Here is an 18,480-nt window from a genome sequence, read left to right as displayed (position 1 = left end):
AACGACTTTGTTTCTTATACATTTATTTTAGAATCAAAGTCACATAGTATTAGTATCAAATGTTCTTTTGCTTTGATTTAAAAAACAGTATTGAATTTGAATCAAAGTGGTAATGCATTTGTTTCAAATATGCGACATTTTTCTGCGTGTAACAAACGTGCAGTTTTCACTGCATGAAACATTTATTTGCCATTTTGTTCAACATTTACTCTTTACAACTGTCGGCGCCTTTGTAGCACATTTAATCAACTGGCATGTTTATTAATGATTTTGAATTGTTACTTGGGACGTCAACACTCCTGTCTCGCCGGAGGGCCATCTTGCCAGTTCTGTTTAACGTCCCAACCAACACTGGGACGACCAGCGTGATGGGGCTACCACCTTGGATCTAGCTGGGCGTGGTGCAGCGTTCCTTACTCAGCCGCTGGATGCCAGAACAGACGCTGTTTGAGACGCACCTCCTTGGTGAACAGACGCTCGGATCGTACCTCCTCAATCTAGCTGAAGTCAAAAGGACAACAGTGCCCAGGCTGCACTACCAGCTAAGCACACAACTCTTAGCTGGCGGTCTTTGTCATCGCTTTACCCGTGGAAGCATGAGGTAGGAGCTTGTGAGGACCAGAGCTATGTTGGACGCTCTCCTTATCGACTCACCGTTTTGCAGCGTGCAGGGTGCGTGGAACCCACCCGTGTTGTATTGATATTGTATGTAATGAAATGTGATTGATGTTTTTTGATGATATATTGTTGATTTTGATATGTATGTATTAGGATTAGATATTCATCGAATTAAATACTCTTCTGTTCACAACTTTTTTTTGCATCCTATTAAAGATACGTATTTCGACCGCAACTTAATATCATCTTCAGTGCCTCGTACCTTTTGTTTATGGAAATGAAAGCAAATTTTCTCAGGAACAATTTTTTTTTTATTTATTTATTATTGTTTCATTCATCTGACCTTACAGATGAATGAAACAATAATAAATAAATAAAAAAAAAATTGTTCCTGAGAAAATTTGCTTTCATTTCCATAAACAAAAGGTACGAGGCACTGAAATACGTATCTTCAATAGGATGCAAAAAAAAGTTGTGAACAGAAGAGTATTTAATTCGATTTTTTTTTGTTAAATGATAAGCTCGTATGATTTCAAAGGACTCCAAAAGTAGGATCGACCTAGTGCCTATTGAACACGAATACATCCATCACACAATCATGGGATTAATCTAAAGCGGGGGATTCCTTTATTTTGCAATATGTGAACAAATATACTGTATGCTACAGCAACACAACAGTTGCATCGGTCAGCAGGGAGCGCGGTTTCGTTCTCAGCAAATCATAAATCGCGATTCGTGAGGAAAAAGAGTCTTTCTGGTCAATGTGGCAGTACAGCAATAATGATTAATTCCACTAGGAATAATCGAGCAAGGATCATTATAAAGCATAATATTGAAATATATTGTTAGAATAACAGCTACTAACATGTCTATCTATATCAGTAGAGTCGGATTTAGGGAGGGCAGGGCCCGAGCCCTTACATTTCAGGGGACCCTCACAATATCGGTTCACGAAGAAACAAATTGAAGCAAGAAAAAAAAAACAGTCCAAGAAACCTTTCTTGATTTTAGTTTGATCATAAGAACAACTGTATACAGTATTTAATACTGGCAAAATGCATGTGATATGTTGTGATTACTTTGAGAAAGATCTTCTTCTTCTTTATGGCTCTACGTTCCCACAGGAACTTGGCCTACCTTCTCTTCAACTTAGTGTTCTTTGAGCACTTCCACAGTTATTAATTGAAGGGCTTTCTTTGTCTGCCATTGCATGAATTTGTATATTGTGAGACGAGGACAATAATACACTATGCCCAGGAAAGTCGAGAAAAGCTCCTGATCAGAACGGGAATCGAATCCGTCGTCTCCGGATTGGCGATTCAAGTAATTCAGCCTGGGGTTCTTAAATTACTGTTTAAGAAAAGGGCCACCTGCGCAATTTAGCTTAACACTTGATCGTCAGGGGTGTTGTCTTGTTATGGTGTGGTTGACTGTACGTCTTAATCGCAATTGAGGTCGTGGTCGCACTAATTGGATGGAAAAGCTATGGGCATGAACTGCTGTAGTTCGGTAGCGATGAGATAATTCACTTGCAAAGAATTGCATTCTCTCACTGTATGGAGAACCTTGAAGGTTTTCCGAATAACATTAGGTTTTCCTCGCACACGCATACTAGAAAGGCAACTCTCCACGCAGTGAATGTAAATTAAATGTAAATCCACACCCTGTAATGTTGAGTTTCATTGACTTTCGTTGACTCAACTTTCTACTTCCAGCTTTCTACCGTCAATAAGGGTGATAATCACTGTGTGAAGAATAAAAGAGCATTTTGCTCCTACACATTTCAATATATTTTTACTTTCCACGGTAGCTTAGTTTACAATTCTAATATACGACCATCTTAAGCTTACCTACTAGGCTAATTTGATTCCACACGGCGAACCTGGCCGTGACTCGTTTTGTTCTGCACAAAAAAATCAAGTATGCAAAATTAAATACAAAACTAAACGGAAACCCATCATCTGGTAACACATCTTACTTCCGGCGGCTAGCGTATGTTGGTTTGTGTGCGAGATATTAGGAAACCAGTTCCAGCATTTGCATCTACTCTATGTTAACTCTCACGTCGCACTTTCGCTTGAATTCGGCTTCCGCCTCCCAAACCGAGTGCAGTTGTTTCAGTCTTTGAAAGGCGCGCTGCGATATGTTTAAGCTTGGCACCACCTCCAGCAGTCCCGGTTCCTGCAGGAAGCTTAACCCGCAGATGCCGAAATACGTGTGGAACGGATCCGTGTGGGACCCGGGCCACTTGGAAAATCCCCCGACGGCCTTGTCCTGCGTCGAAAGCACATAGTCCCGGTTATCCTTGTAGCTTGTTAACTCAAACGCATCCAGAATCTTCAGCGTCGCGCCGATCCAGAACGAGTAGCACGTGTCCACCGGTTTGTTGGGTCGTCCCTGGAAACCATCCTGCTGCCGGAACATCAACCAGCGGACGATTTTCTCCTTCACTTTCGGCGTCAGAATGTCGAGTTGGCCACTCAGCTCTAGGGCTGCTATCGCACAGAAGGTGGTCCCGCCATGCGATTCCATCTCGTAGTGCTGGCTTATGCCGAAATCGTATCGCTAGGAGAATAAACGAGAAAGAAATTGTTTGAAGAGTTAAAGATTGCAATAGGGATAGAACTGGCAAAGTGAAATAATATTAAATGTTGATGTTTTTTTTTAGATTCAGGATTCGTCCACGATCCTCTTCTTGGAGGATCTGTAACATCTGTAACAACAAATCTGAAGGAATACTTTCAGTCCTGGGCATAGGCGTAGCCAGAGGGGGCAGCGGGGCCGTGCCCCTCCCCCCTCTCTCTGGCTGCCAGATTTATTTTTTTTAAATCGAGCCAACTCAAAAATTATCTATAATTCAGAGTTCCAGAAAAAAAATCGCAAAAAATAAACTATTCTAATAATTTAGGTTATTATCCACAATTATCAAACCTTTTTTACTCGAGAACCTCAGGACATTTCGCCAAGTAGTTCCCCACTTCATTCTTATCATATAATTTTACCAAATAACAAGCTTGATTGAATGGCTAAATTTTGTGATGTTTATTTATGGAATACAAAAACAGCATGCCAAATTCTCCAGATATACCGGAACCGGTTTAAGTACGACTTTATAGAAGAGTGCAGTTATGTGCTACTGCTATATGAATTTTCACTAGTACTCAATTCAAACAAACGTCTAACATGACGAGCAAAATACCAGGGATTTCCTTAGGGATTCTTTTAAGGGCACATGCATAAATTCCTTTAGGCATTTATTCAGAAACTTCTCAGGGATTCTCTCAGAAATTCCACAAGGGACTTCTCTAGGAGTTGCTCCTCCGTGAATTCTTCCATGAGCATCTTGCAGGGTTCCGATAGTGATGATCTCAGGGTTTGTTCCAAGAAATGCTTCAAGAATTCATCCCACGATTCCTTCAGAATTTTTCACAGGTACTTCTGCATCGGCGAATTCCTTCAAGAATGTTTCCATAGCTTCCTTTAGTAATTCCATCATTGATTGATCTAGAGACTTTTTCAAGAATTCCTCTATGGATTTCACCAGACATTCTTCCTGGTGATGATTAACCTGGGCTTGTTAGGGGAATATCTGTAAATAAAAGAAAATCGGGTTAAGTACGGTTCCTTTGAATTCCACTAAGAATTTGCATCCTTTGACAGATACGTATTTCGACCTCAACTGTAAGGTCGTCTTCAGTGTCTTGTACTTGACTCGTCAAGTACAAGACACTGAAGACGACCTTACAGTTGAGGTCGAAATACGTATCTGTCAAAGGATGCAAATTCTTAGTGGAATTCAAAGGAACCGTACTTAACCCGATTTTCTTTTATTTATTCTTCCTGGAATTTCTCCTGGGATATCGAGAGGTTCCTCAAGAGATTGTTCCAGTGCTTTTTTCGATAATTCACCCAGGAATTTCTCCAGGGATTCCCGTCAACAGAAATTCTTTTAAGTATTTATGTGTTCCTGCAGAGATTTCTTCAGGGATTTCTCTATATATTCCTTTGAGAATTCCACTAGTGATTGTTCCAATAAATCAATCTGGAAGAATTCGAAGCATTTCAGCAGGAATACCAGAATTTTACCGGAAATTAGCTGAAAATTAATCCAGGAGTTCCTTAAAACATTGTACAAAACATTCTTTTGGGAGTCCATCCAAAGATTCCAACAATAATTCGTCCAAAAATTATTGCAGATATGGATTTCATATTTTCTTTCGTACAGATTTTTTTCCAGGAATTTGTTAAAAAAAGTTTCCTGGGATTTCCTAAGGAACTCCGCATAGGATTTTTTCAGAAATTCTTCCAGGTTTTCCTTCAAGAATTCCTCCAGGGATTCCGAAAATTCCTGCTATGTTTCTTTCAGGGATTGATTTAAAAATTCCTCCAAGGATTTCCCCACGAACATTTTTAAGAATTCTTTCAGGAAATCCTCTTTCAATTCTTTCAGGATCTTCTCCAGAAATTAACCCAGCACTTCCTACAGGGACTGTTTAGGGATTCCCTTAGCCTCTAGGAATCGCTTCCGGGATTCCAAGGATTCCATCTGCATTTTCTTCAGGAATTATTCCTGGGATTCTTCCAGGAATTTCTCAAGGGATTCCTCCACAAATTTCTTCAGAGATTCCTCCAGGAATTGTTCCAGGGATTGCTGCAGGGATTCCAGAAATTCCTCCAGGAATTCTTCTAGATATTCCTCCAGGACTATTTCTAGAGATTCCTCCGTTAATCAGGCATTCCTCTAGGATATCCTCCAGGGATTCCTTCAAGAAATTCTGCAGGGCTTAACTCGGGAATTACTCCTGACATTCTTTCTGGAACAATTTATTTTAAAAATTTAGCCAAGAAGTTTCCCATGAACTCTTCTTAGGATTCCTTTAGGAATTCCTCCTTGCATTCTTAACGGAACTCTTCCAGGAATTAATCAGTACTCCCTCCAGGAACTGTTAAGGGATTCCCTTAGGAATTCCTCTTGAAATTGCTCCGGAATTCCTTCTGGAGTTTCTTCAGGAACTCTTCTAAGGATTCCTCCAGAATTTCTCCAAGAATTTCATCTGAGATTTCCTCAGGAATTAGTTCTGGTATTCTTTACAAGATTCATCCACGAAATTCTTCATGAATTTCTCTAGAAATTATTCCAGGGATTCCTCTTCTAGGAGTTTCTACTGGGGTTGCTTCAAGAATTCTCCAAATCCCTACAGAAATCCATGTAGGCAATCCTCTAGGGTTTCATCCAGGAATTTCTCCAGGGTCTCCTCGAGGAATTCCTCCAGCAATTTCTTCAGGTATTCCTCCAGGAATTTCACCTGGAAGTATCAAGGAATTCCCTCATAAATTATGTCCGCAATTCATCCAGGAATTTCTCCAGGAAAGCATTCAAAGATTCCTACAGAAATTCTTCCAGGATTTGCTGTAGGAATACCTTCTAGAATTTTATTTTTTCAGGAATTCCTGCAAGAATTGTCCAGATTTTCCTCCAGGAATTGCTACAGGGATTCCTCTAGAAATTCCGCTTAAAATCCCTCTTGGTACTTTTCCAGGGATTTCTCCACGAATTTCTCCATGGATTGCCCCAGGGATTGCTTCAGAAATTTCTTCGAGGATTTTTCCAGGAATTACTCTAAATTTTTTTTCAAAAATTTCTCCAGGAATTTCTCTGGGGATTTTTTCAGAAATTTCTCCCAAGGCACTATGGGCCAGAAATCAAAATTTCGCGACAAAAGTCAAAAAAGTTGTTTTTCTAAGATCAATCAATTTTCATATTTGTATGATTATTTGGGCTATGTTTGATTGTATACCGACTGATTTTTTCGATTTGTAACAAAATTGTATCGTTTTTTGTATGGAGAAACTTCTTATAAGCGGAAATTCTCGATTTTAACCTATATTCAGAAAAATGTTATTTTTGGTGAAAAATGTGCCCAACTAGTAAAACGCATACATTTCCGAAAAGTAAATATAGTATATTTTGCATATTTGGTGCCCAAATTGCGATGCTTTTAAGCTTAAAAAGAATATTTTACAATATTTACTCAAATTTTGCGGTTTATTTGCCAATGTGTTCCAAAAGTAGAAGTATTCGACCGTATTCGACATGCAACCGGTTTAGGATGCTAGTTTGGACTCTTCTTTTTCGAATGCTTCCGGACTTTTTTGCGGGAGTTTGCGGGAAACCAAGTTAGAGTGATTTTAGTGCTTGCTTTAATTTTTCAATATTTCACGCTGGGCTTCAATAATCATCTACTCTTGCCATTACAACGCAATGACTTTATGACTTGCGAAACAATATTCATAGCAACAAACAACTACCATTCTGAAAGATTTTGTTTCAGATATAAATGTGATTATAAGCTTTTAAATCAAGACCACACACTTACTCAATGTGCAAAGTATATCAATCCGTGTGATCAATAAAAAATTAAAATTAATCCAACGTACATACAGATGGATACATTATTAATGAAATTAGGGCCAAATCCACAGCTCAAGTGAAATTTTAACTCACGACCCTTATATGCTGCACAAGTGCTTTACCGACTTAGCTACCGAGCCAATCAATGACACGGCATTTTGAATATTTCAAGGAAAATTAAATATTTCTCTTTATCGCAAATATGTCCATCCCACTCGCACATATGTACGAAGAGCGAGCGTAATTTATTTATTGTTCAAATACCGGCTCCGAGTCATTTAGCCGACTGTCATTTGGATGATTGCCACTTATCCGAACGCCATTTGGCCGAACGCCTTTTGGCTGAATGTCGTTTGGCTGAAGAAGAAACGATCGTGCCACTGTTCTCCTTGTCAATATAACTCAAAATAATCGCCAGTGGCGTCGCGTAACCTCACTTTTTACCTGTGCACCGACCCTAAAACTTGTAATTGCAAGGGATTTATGTTCGAAATCGAAATACAAATGAGTGAAAGCAGTTATTCTCGTCATTTTCTAATTATTACAAGCAAATTTATTCGAAAAATTCTAGAATTTATACTTGGTGCACAGGTAAAAAGTGAGGTTACGCGACGCCACTGATAATCGCCTATGATTAAAAGGAGGAAAATTCTCTGATAAAATATTGACAGTTTCAACGCCAACTAACCCCTGAATTGTGAAACTAGAAAGAATAATCAATGATTGGAGGAAGGAAAAAGGAACAATTAATGATGATCAAATTGGAAGCTAGAATGTGAAAAGGGGTCTCTGAACTATTTTGAACATAATTCGACCAAGCGACATTCGGCCAAATGCCGGACATCTGAAACACCTGAGCAGCGGATTTTTTCATCCAAAACTTATCCCTGTATACATAAATTGAGCTTATTAAAAATCATAAATTCGTGTGGCCAATTGATGTACCGAAACTTTGCACTTTGAATAAGTGTGTGGTATTGATTTAAACACCTACAATCACAGTCTTACCTGAAACGAAACCTTTGTTGCGCATTGTTTCGCAAGCCATAAAGAGATTGCGTCGTAATGGCAAAAATGGATCTTAGTGTTGATGGTTATTGAAGCACAGCGTAACATAGTTTTGTAAAATTAACGCATGCACTAAAATCACTCTATCTTGGTTCCCCGCAAATTCCCGCAAAAAAAGTCCGGTAGCATCCGAAAAAGAAGAGTGTCAACTAGCTTCCTAGACCAGTTGCATGTCGAACACGGTCGAATACTACTACTTTTTGAACAAATTGGCAAATAAACCATAAAATTTGAGTAAATATTGTAAAAGTTTAATTTAAACTTAAAGATATCGCAATTTGTGCATCAAATATGCAAAATATACTAAATTTACTGGAAATCTTTATCTTTTTCTTTATGGCTCGACATCCCCACTGGGACTTGGCCTTCCTCGCTTCAACTTAGTGTTCTTTGAGCACTTCCACAGTTATAAATTGAAGGGCTTTTTTTGCCTGCCATTGCATGAATTTATATATTGTGAGGCAAGTACAGTGATACACTATGCCCAGGGAGTCGAGAAATTTTTCCCGGCCGGAACCGGGTATCAAACCCGCTGATTCCAGATTGGCGATCCATAGCCCTAACCACTAAGCTAACTGGAGACCCGCTGTTGGGAAATGTAGGCTTTATATTTGTTGGGCACATTGTTCACCACAAATTACATTTTTCTTAATATTGGTTAAAATTGAGAATTTTCTTCTTGTAAGCGAAAATTCTCAATTTTAACCAATATTAAGAAAAATGTAATTTGTGGTGAACAATGTTTCTCCATACAAAAAACGATACAATTTTGTTACAAATAAAAAAAAATCAGTCGGCATACAATCAAACATAGCCCAAACAATCATACATATATAAAAATAGAAATATCTAAAAAAAAACAACTTTTTTGAATTTTGTCGCGAAATTTTGATTTCTGGCCCATAGTGCAAGGTTCATCTAGAGATTCCCCCAGCAATTCATCCAGATATTGTTGAAAAAAATCCTCCAAAGATTCCTCCAGGAATTCCCAAACGATAACCTCCAGGAATTCCTTCAGGCATTCCTCCAAGATTTTTATCCAGGAACTCCACTTAGAAATTCTCCAGGAATTACCTCAAGAATTTCTTCAGGATTTCTTCCAGCAATTTCTCTAGGAATTGATCCAGAAATTGCCCGTGAACATCCTTTAGAAATTATGTCAGCAATTTCTCTAGGATTTTTTTTCAGAAAACCTTGTGGAGATTTTTAAAGGTTTCAATATTACCCTCTGGATTTTTTTCAGGGATTTCTCCACGTAATTTTACAGGGATCTCCCAGGGATTCCTGCAGGAAATCCTCCAGCAATTCCTCTAAGAATTCTTCCAGCAAATCCTCTAAGGATTTCTTAAGAACCTCTTCCAGGAAATTCGCCAGGAATAACATCAGGATTTTTTCAATGACTCCTCCAGGAATTCCTCTAGAGATTCCTCCAGGAATTTCTTCGAAAATTTCTTCAAGGATTCCTCCAGAGATTCCGTCAAGAATTCCTTCTAGGATTTCTCCAGGAATTCCTCCAAAAATTTTGAAAGTCTCTTTAATAAAGACAAATCAATCAATCAATCCAAAAATTTCGCTTACAAATTCCTCCTGGATTTTCTCAAGGATTTTTTTTTTCAGAAATATAAAAATAATATAAATCTCCCAGAATTCCTCTGGAGATTCCTCTATAAACTTATCCAGTAATTCTTTCAAGAATTTCTCTACAGATTCCTCCAGCAATTCCCACAGGCATTCCTCCAGGATTTTATCCAGGAACTCCTCCAGAAATTCATCTAGGAATTACCCCAGGAATTTCTTCAGGAATTTCTCCAGGAATTGCTCCTGGACATCCTTTAGAAACTATGTTAGCAATTCTTCCAGACATTTCTCCAGGAATTTTTCATGAGATGCCATCAGGAATTACTTCAGGAATTCCTCCAGAGATTTCTCCACGAATTTCTCCAGGGATTTTGCCATGGATACCTCCAGAAAATCCTTCAAAAATTCCATCAGGAAATCCTCCAGAAGGATTCTTCCAGGAAATTATCTATGGATTTCTTCAGAAATTGCAGGATGTTCACCAGGAATACCTTCATAAATTTATCATGGGTCCGCCCCAGATATTCCTCCAGGAATTCCTACACAAATTTCTTCAAGGATTTTCCGATTTTATCGAGGATTTTTACAGGTATTCCTCTAGAAATTCCTCCGGGAATTTCTCAATGGTTTTTTTTTAGAAATAGAAAAATAACAGAAAAATAAATAAATATTTCCCAGAATTCCTCTAGAAATTCATCCAGTAATTCTTTCAAAAATTTCTCCAGCAATTCCAACAGGAATACCTCTAGGAATTCCTTCAGGAATTCCTCCAGGAATTTCTCCAGGAAATACCCCAGGAATTCCTCCAGGAATTGCTCCTGGACATCCTTCAAAAATTATGCCAGGAATTCCTCCAGGAATTTCTTCAGGAAATCCTCTAAGGATTTCTCAAAGAGATTCTTCAAGGAAATTTCCCAGGAATATTTTCTGGAATTTTTCAGGCTTTCCTCCAAAGATTCGTCCAAGATTTGCTTCAGGGATTATTCGAGGAATATTCCCAGAGATTCCACCAGAAAATCCTCCTGGAATTTCTCAAGGGATTTCTTTTCAGAAATTTCTCCAGCAATTCTTCCCAGAATTGCTTTGGAGATTTCTCCAGGGATTGCTTTCTGGAATTCTTCCTGGAATTACGCCAGGAATTTGTTCAGACGTTTATCCAGGATTCTTTGTAGAAATTTTCCCAGGAATTGCTTCAGGAATTTCTCCCGAATTTCCTACAAGGAATCAATCCCCTAGAAATTTATATTGGGTTTCTTGTACGATTTTCTCGTGAGATCTCTTCAGATATTTCTCTAGGTGTTCCTTCCATAATTTATACAGGAACTGCTCCAGGTATACTTTCAGAAATTCATCCGGGGATGGTTCCGGTCTTGTAATCGCTCCAGGGATTCTACAGGGCTTCCTTCAGGCATTCCTGTAGGAATTGCTCCAGGGATTCATCTAGCTGTATTTTCAGCGATTTATCCAGGAAGTCTTCCAGGGATTGCTCCGGGAATTCATCCAGGGATTGCTACAGGAATTCCTCGAATGAATTCTTCGGAAATTCCTCTTAGGTTCTCTTGAAAAATTCATTCAGGAGTTCCTTCGGAAATTTAAGAAATCCTTCTATCACCTTTTCAGGGATGTACCCAAGAACTTCTCCAGGATTACCTGATGAGTCTTTTTTTGGATTATTTCAAACTTTTCTGGAAGAATTCATCCAGCGAATAGTATTGGAAGATAATTTATAAAGGACTCATACAGGAACCAGGAAATTCTAGATTAGTCTTCAAAAGAGTTCGTAATTCCCAAAAGAGTTCAGCTATAATTTCTCATGAATGTTATAAACATTCATAAAAAAAAATCAGAGCAAAATAATGCACAAGTAAATGAAAATCCGTAATCTTCCAGAAATTGGTCACCGCTACCACAACCATATTGATTTATGTATATATGGCGAGTCTTTTTTAACGTATTGTACAAAATACAACAGAATGACTGCTGAAGGAATAAATAATGCCTTTAGAATATAATGTTATAATTAGGTACATTCAATTTCCTAGTATTGCGTTCAGTTACTAAGTACAAATTTGCTAAGAGTGCTTGCCCCCTGACCGAAAAGCTGGCTATGCCCTTGGTCCTGGGCACCCACGGTGGTGCAGAGGGCCAAATTGAAAGATTTCCATCCTGGGCGATTGCCAGCCATCGCCTTGATCTGTGGCCAGGTCAAACTTCTGTCAACTTGCTTGATTTTCTTGTTGAGGCTGCGGCGCCAAGAGCCTCTGGGTCTGCCTCTGCTGCAAAGTCTTGCTGGATTCCAATCTAACGTTTGCTTGCAGATTTCGTTTCCGCCCCTGCGTAGAGTGTGGCCGACCCACCACCACTTGCGCTCCCGAATTTCTGTCGCTATCGGCTTTTGATGACATCGACGATGGAGCGCTACGTTGGAGATCCAATTGTGAGGCCACCATGCACGAATTATATACCGCAGGCATCTATTGATGACGACCCGCAGCCGTTAAGTGTTCTCCACTGATACACACTAGGTTTCACTGGCGTATTAGCAGCGCAGATTTCATGTCCGAGTTAAAAATTCGGATTTTGGTGCGACGACTGATCTGGTTGTTTTTCCATACAGCTCGCAAACTTGCAAAAGCAGCTTTTGCCTTCTTGATCCGTGCACCTATGTCGATCTTGGTGCCGCCATCGGCCGCCATTTGGCTACCAAGATATTAGAAGCTTTCAACATTCTCTACTGATTGCCCAGCTATCGTAAAGCTGGAAGGGTTGACCCTTTGACCGTGTTTACATCCAACGATTTGGTCTTGTTGGCGTTGATGGCAAGATCTGCCGCTGAGGAGCGATTGGCAAGATCATCGAGTCATATTAGGTGCTCCATGGTAACACAGCAATCCACGATTTGATTCATGGTCAATCGCACCTACATACCAGGATCTCGCCGATTACGATGAGGAATAGTAGCGGTGATAGTATACATCCTTGTCTCACTCCAGCAACGACCCGAATGGGATCGGACAAAACACCGTTGTGCAGTATTCTGCACGAAAATGCCCTGTACTGTGTTTCAATGAGGCCGATGATTTTCTCAGGGAGACCCTTGCGCCTGAGGGCTTCTCACATGTTTTCGTGATTGAGACGGTCGAAAGCCTGTTCGTAGTCAATGAACACCAGGTAGAGAGACTCTTGGAATTAATTTATTTGCTCCAGAATAATACGGAGCGTGACAATATGGTCCACATAGGATCTTCCGGCACGGTACCCTGCTTGCTGCCGTCGGGGAGTTGCGTCAATCCCATTTATACAATTTACTATTGTGAATGTCCAGTGCTCAAAATATTGGCTTTTGAATCAACCATACATATTTTTGAGGACCAAAGATTTCGATCGAAGCGAGATAGTAGTTTATTCGTTATTTATCGAGGATTACTACTATATGCCAAAAACTCCGAGTCTTTTATCGAAATCTCAGTTATCATGCTGTTTTATATGTTTTGGTACATTTTAGTTTATAATTCAAACACAAATTAAATAAAAAAATGCTTCGATTTTATGTAAAATTCGATTTTATAGACATTTCGAAAATTGAATTGTCCACTAAATCGAAGTATACCTGTAAATCGGATTTCTGAAAAATTGCACATTGGCTATAAAACATGATAAAACTTACGATGCTCTTCTGGATGTATTCCGCCATTTTTCTCTTGTTCACCTTGCCCCAATCATTGAGCATGGCACAGATGGCAGCCGCACAGTACACAAACCGCATGTCGTGCTCACTCCCGTCGATGGTCGCACTGAAGCTGCCATCCTCCCGCTGAACCGCCGCTACTCCGTCGATTATCGCTTTCCGGTCCAACCGTGACAGGTCATCCCCTAGCGCCACCAGAACTGCAATTCCTGTGTAGGTAATGGCCAAATGACCCCAGCGATATGCATCCAATCCACAGCAGTCTGGAGGATTTAGGATGTTTAATGTGCTGGATCCCTGTAAGATAAAGAATGATTAACAATAAAAATTGGATACACAAATACTAGACCACGACATACCTGAATTCCTCCGCATGGTCTTCCCCCGGGTTTCGGTATTACTTGTAGATTGTAAATCCAGTTGATGATGTCCTTCTTGAAAGGATCCGAAAGCAGGTGCAGTGAATCCAACACATCCAGTCCACTTACGGCGAAAAATGCAATCGTCACTCTGAAAAAAAAATCGATGATCAAACGTTAATAGTAGAATCACAAGTCACCAACCAGCATCACATCGTCTTACCGGGTTGAGTCATGGGAGGCCAATCGTGCCGGCAGAATGTTCAGAAACCGCACAAAGTATTTGGCATGTTTCTGGAACAGAATTTCGTCTCCCTCGGTGGCCGCGTCCATGATGAGACTGGCTAGCGCACCCAGGATTCCTGTTTAGCTGTGGCTCAACCGTACCAAAAAAAAAAACTAAACTACACGACTGCGATCTGATAACAGAGAGTCTTGCTGTTGTTGTTGTTGCTGATAATGATAACGCCCGAGGACCGAATTATATTGCCTTGCAGCACAATCTCTTGATGTGGCTCGGACGCCGTCGTCGTGGAAGCCAGCCAGCGGAAGATCTCTGCTCTCGAGTCAAAACATTGTGCGGAGGTGTTGATTGCACTCACAAATTCCAGCAGCACCAGCAGTATGATAAATCCAATATTTACACAGATAGTACGTGAGAATTGTGAGGTAGACTTTAATCAGAATTAAGTCATACAGAAACAGAAAAGACACTAGAAACACCAGAGACGAAATTGGTAAAAAAAATTTTAGCTCGCGTTTTTTTATGACGACGACGATGGACGAGCTGAAGGTTTTATTTACAATGTTTACTGTCAAAAAATGATTGATATGGCCGAGGGGCTCTCCCACAATGAGCCATTTTACGAAGTGACATCAATTCGCCTTGACGGAACTCTTTGAGAGAATTGCGCTGTGCGTGAAAACATTTTTTTTTAACATGGGAAAGGATAGGAGCTGCATTTTCAAATGCTTCTAAAATATTTTAGGGACTTCAGATTGAAAAAAGAGTTAATGTTTTGCAATATACTTTCAATTAGCTACACTATAACTGGTTTTAGACAAAATGTTTTTAAATCACAATGTTATGTCTATAATATAGCGTATCAAAATCTCATTCGATAACATTAAGAACGTTTTGCTTAAAAAAATTTCTATAAAGAATTAGAAGCATTTGAAAATGCAGCTCCTATCCTTTCCCATGTTAAAAAAATTGTTTTCACGCACAGCCCAATTCTCTCAGAGAGCCTCCGTCAAGGCGAATGTTGCTGATGATAAAATATTGATTTTCACGGGTTATTGGACGCTACCTCCTGTCAAAACTCATTCATAAAATCGGCTCGTAAAATAGATTGAAATTTGCGTTCATAAATAAAATTTAATAAATATTCAATATAAATAACTGAAAAGAAAATAAAAGATTTTTCACTCAATGACGATCATTATTATAGCGAAAAGAAAATATATTCAATAAACTTAGTATTATACTAGGTATAATATTTTCTTCAAGTGATAACAATGCGTAATAAAGTGGGAAATCCTGATGAAAAAAATATTTATGAAAAATCTTGAAAATAAAACTAAAATTTAAACAATCATAAATATTTCCTTTGGAAAACCCCTTGGATTTAGCAAGATGTGAGGCGTTTTTAAGCAACAGCGCAGCAACGTATCTACACGGATAAAAAAGAAAATGCTAAAATGCATACATTCCATACTAAAACCATATTCGATCTGCCCACCCTTTGGAATGCATATTTTAGAGTTTATCATCCCATAGTTTTTAATCGTTTATGCATTGGAATGCATACACCGGCTTTATTCGTTGCTGAATGCATATTCGAATTTGTTTTTGTTTTTTTTTTAATAAACACAATAACCAAGAAGAAAAATAAGTAGTTTAGCAAGATCGGAGAGAAGATTATCAAATTTATTATCATTTTGCTTAGATATACATTACAATAATTTGAATAAACTAAATACAATTCACCTAACTCTAAACATGGGATATGACGTATGAATCGATGATATTTAAACTGATGAGCAGCATCCTTGGTAGGACTCAGACATCATCCGGAAAGGTTCCATCTCCATCGTTTTCCTTTCCGCAACGTTCTTTCTCCATCGCTTAATGCTCCACCTGTTCTTCGGATCACTCAAGGAGCAGGAACCTCGGCAGGAACTTGGTCGATACAGCTTTCCGATGCTGCCGGAATCTGATGCGGGTAACTCAAATTTAATGTCCGTGAGAAAAACAAATGGCTAAGTACTTACTGTGAATGAAACGAATAACTGCAACCGGCGATTCTCCGGCTTCCAACAGGACTCTGAACACTCGAGGAACTCGCGGACAAACAAGATATAACAGTACGGATGATTTATTTAACTTTCTAGCAATGGCGGTGGTCGAGTTAAATTTTCTCAAGTCCTAAGATTAAGATATGGGCTTTGATATTCACGGAAACCAATAAATGCTGTAAATACAGGGGATTGCATAATGTAAATGATTGCAATGCATACTTTTTACGCATGACAAAGTTTAAAACAGTAAAATGCAAAATTTTTATTAAGTAATAAACTAAAAAGTATATCCATTTTTCTCCGTGTACACGCTCGCGTCAGAATACCCATTTTTTCATTGCTATCTCTGTCGCTCTTCAAGAGGCCCCATTTAAAAATACCCATTTTCAAGTTGGGCGGCCCAACTTGAAAATGGGTATTTTTAAATGGGGCCTCTTGAAGAGCGACAGAGATAGCAATGAAAAAATGGGTATTCTGACGCGAGCGTGTAAGGGTCTGTGTCAATTCGCCCCCAAAACGACGATTCGACCGCTTGGGAGTGTTGTCGTCGTCGTGATGATGCTTCCCGAGAGCAATGTCAAATTCGTTCGGGGTTTCAAAACATTGGAAAGAAATTCATTATTTTTATAGTCAGATTGAGATTTACGAGTAAATGAGTGTGATCCGAAGGTATAACTGTTTATTCTGAGCATAACAGTATTTTTTACTGCAGTGAAAACTAATTAGAAGTACGATATTTCTGGGTCTGAAAATCGTTCAGGCGAAGTGGATAGCAAATCTAACCTAGAATATCATACAATTCTAACCTCAACTCCTCACTTGCACAAGCCGGATTTCATTTTTCACGGAAATGGTGGAACAAAATGCAAAATTAAAGTACGTGCGACCGAGAGAATTGAAAGTTCTACCATTCCCACTTAAAAAAATGATCGGATGTGGGTTGTAAGAAGGAAAAATAAAATAATTCCCCCAACAGATTATGTTGATAGGTATGTAAAAAAAGGTAAACATCATCAGTTCGATAGTTGCGCTACCGAAGCAAAGATGGGTAACAGTATGTTTTGTTTTGCCCTTGAAAGCCAATTGGCGAATTAAAATTAATTTTCACTTAAACTTGACAGTTCGATAATTAATTCCTTAGGAAAACTGTCAAGTTTAAGTGTTGAACTGTCAAATTTAAGTGAAAATTAACTTTAATTCGCCAATTGACACAGACCCTAAATACCAAGGTAAACTCCCACTAATATTCATTTATTAGTGAGAAAAAGCAAAAAAATAGTTCTAGATTGAGTTTGAATAAGGGCGAAAGTTAATGAGCGAGTTCTCTTCCTCGACTCTTCTTCAAATTCAGGCCAAACATTTCTGCAGAAGAGAGGCTCTCTGTGGTTTCCCTCTCTTTCGTTAATATCTCAGCTGTTTATTTGAATTATGATTGTCTCCTTTCATAGAACGATGGTCAATACAATTTTGATTTGTACTGCAAAAGTAGTTGAAAAGTGTATCATTATATGATTGAAATAGAAAGTGAACAAAGAGAGCCTCTCATATGCAGATAGGACCTATTGAAATGTTTGGCCTGAATTAAAGTGACAAGATGTATGGTTGCACTTTTTGGTCATAATTCGCTAGGTTGCGATGCAATCTAGCGTCTCAGCGAGCGTCTAATGCCGTTTTTCTTTTTGATCCAGTTCCAACCTGCAGGCCCGGATTAAGGATTGTGGGGGCCCGGGGCCAGAACAGATGTGGAGGCCCCTCGGAGCGATGAGCAAAAAAGTTTTTCCTTGTTTTTGAACAGAAATGTTAATTTGTAGCAATAAAATGATTTTTGTGGGGGCCCCAAAAATGTGGTGGCCCGGGGCCCTGTTCCCCCCCCCCGGCCCCCCTTAGATCCGGCCCTGCCAACCTGGGTTGGAACTGGATGAGATCACAGTTTCAACCCCAACCCGACTTCGGTTTCGCTTGTACTAAAGTTTGTTTGAGTTTGTTTGACGTTTGTTTGTTTAAGCTTAGTTTCTTGTTGCCAAGTAGAGCGCTCAAGTAAAATTCCACCTTTTTCCGCAAGTAATTTTGACAACTGCTCCAGTATGGGGAGAAACGTTACTTTTCCTTACGGAATAATAGCGCGGACTATATTTTTCCGCAAGGAAAAATGACAGCTCCATTTGATTCGCATGGGAGGCGTTACGAGTGTTACACTTTTTTCCTTACTTGCCATCTGCGAACTGCACAAGTAATTTTGAAGCGGAATAATTACTTGACCAATACTTGTCCTATCTTTTTGCACAGTACGTACGAAGTGGAAACTAGCCATTACACATTTTCCGCCAATCCAGTTCCAACCCAGGTTCAAAAAGAAAAACGGCATAATTCTAGATTGAGTTTAAATAAGGGCGAAAGTAACATGAGAGAGTTCTCTTCATCGACTCTCTCTTCTGTAAATTAAAGTGACAAGATGA

General features: G+C 39.2%; 1 protein-coding gene across 1 annotated transcript; it reads right to left on the bottom strand.

Annotated features, from left to right (window-relative positions):
* Positions 1-2,384: 2,384 nt before the first annotated feature.
* Positions 2,385-14,528, bottom strand: LOC109417135 (geranylgeranyl transferase type-1 subunit beta). Its single transcript, XM_019691262.3, has 4 exons — positions 13,947-14,528; positions 13,724-13,874; positions 13,344-13,661; positions 2,385-3,183 (listed from the first exon to the last, which is right to left on the bottom strand). The coding sequence occupies exons 1-4, from the start codon at positions 14,054-14,056 to the stop codon at positions 2,662-2,664; spliced, it is 1,101 nt and encodes a 366-aa protein (XP_019546807.1). The 5' UTR covers positions 14,057-14,528; the 3' UTR covers positions 2,385-2,661.
* Between the last annotated feature and the right edge of the window lie 3,952 nt (positions 14,529-18,480).

The sequence above is a fragment of the Aedes albopictus genome, chromosome 2 (assembly GCF_035046485.1).
Source record: "Aedes albopictus strain Foshan chromosome 2, AalbF5, whole genome shotgun sequence".
In the NCBI taxonomy this organism is placed as follows: Eukaryota; Metazoa; Arthropoda; class Insecta; order Diptera; family Culicidae; genus Aedes; species Aedes albopictus.
Note: the sequence above shows the minus strand (reverse complement) of the source record. Positions and strands in the feature narration are given on the sequence as shown.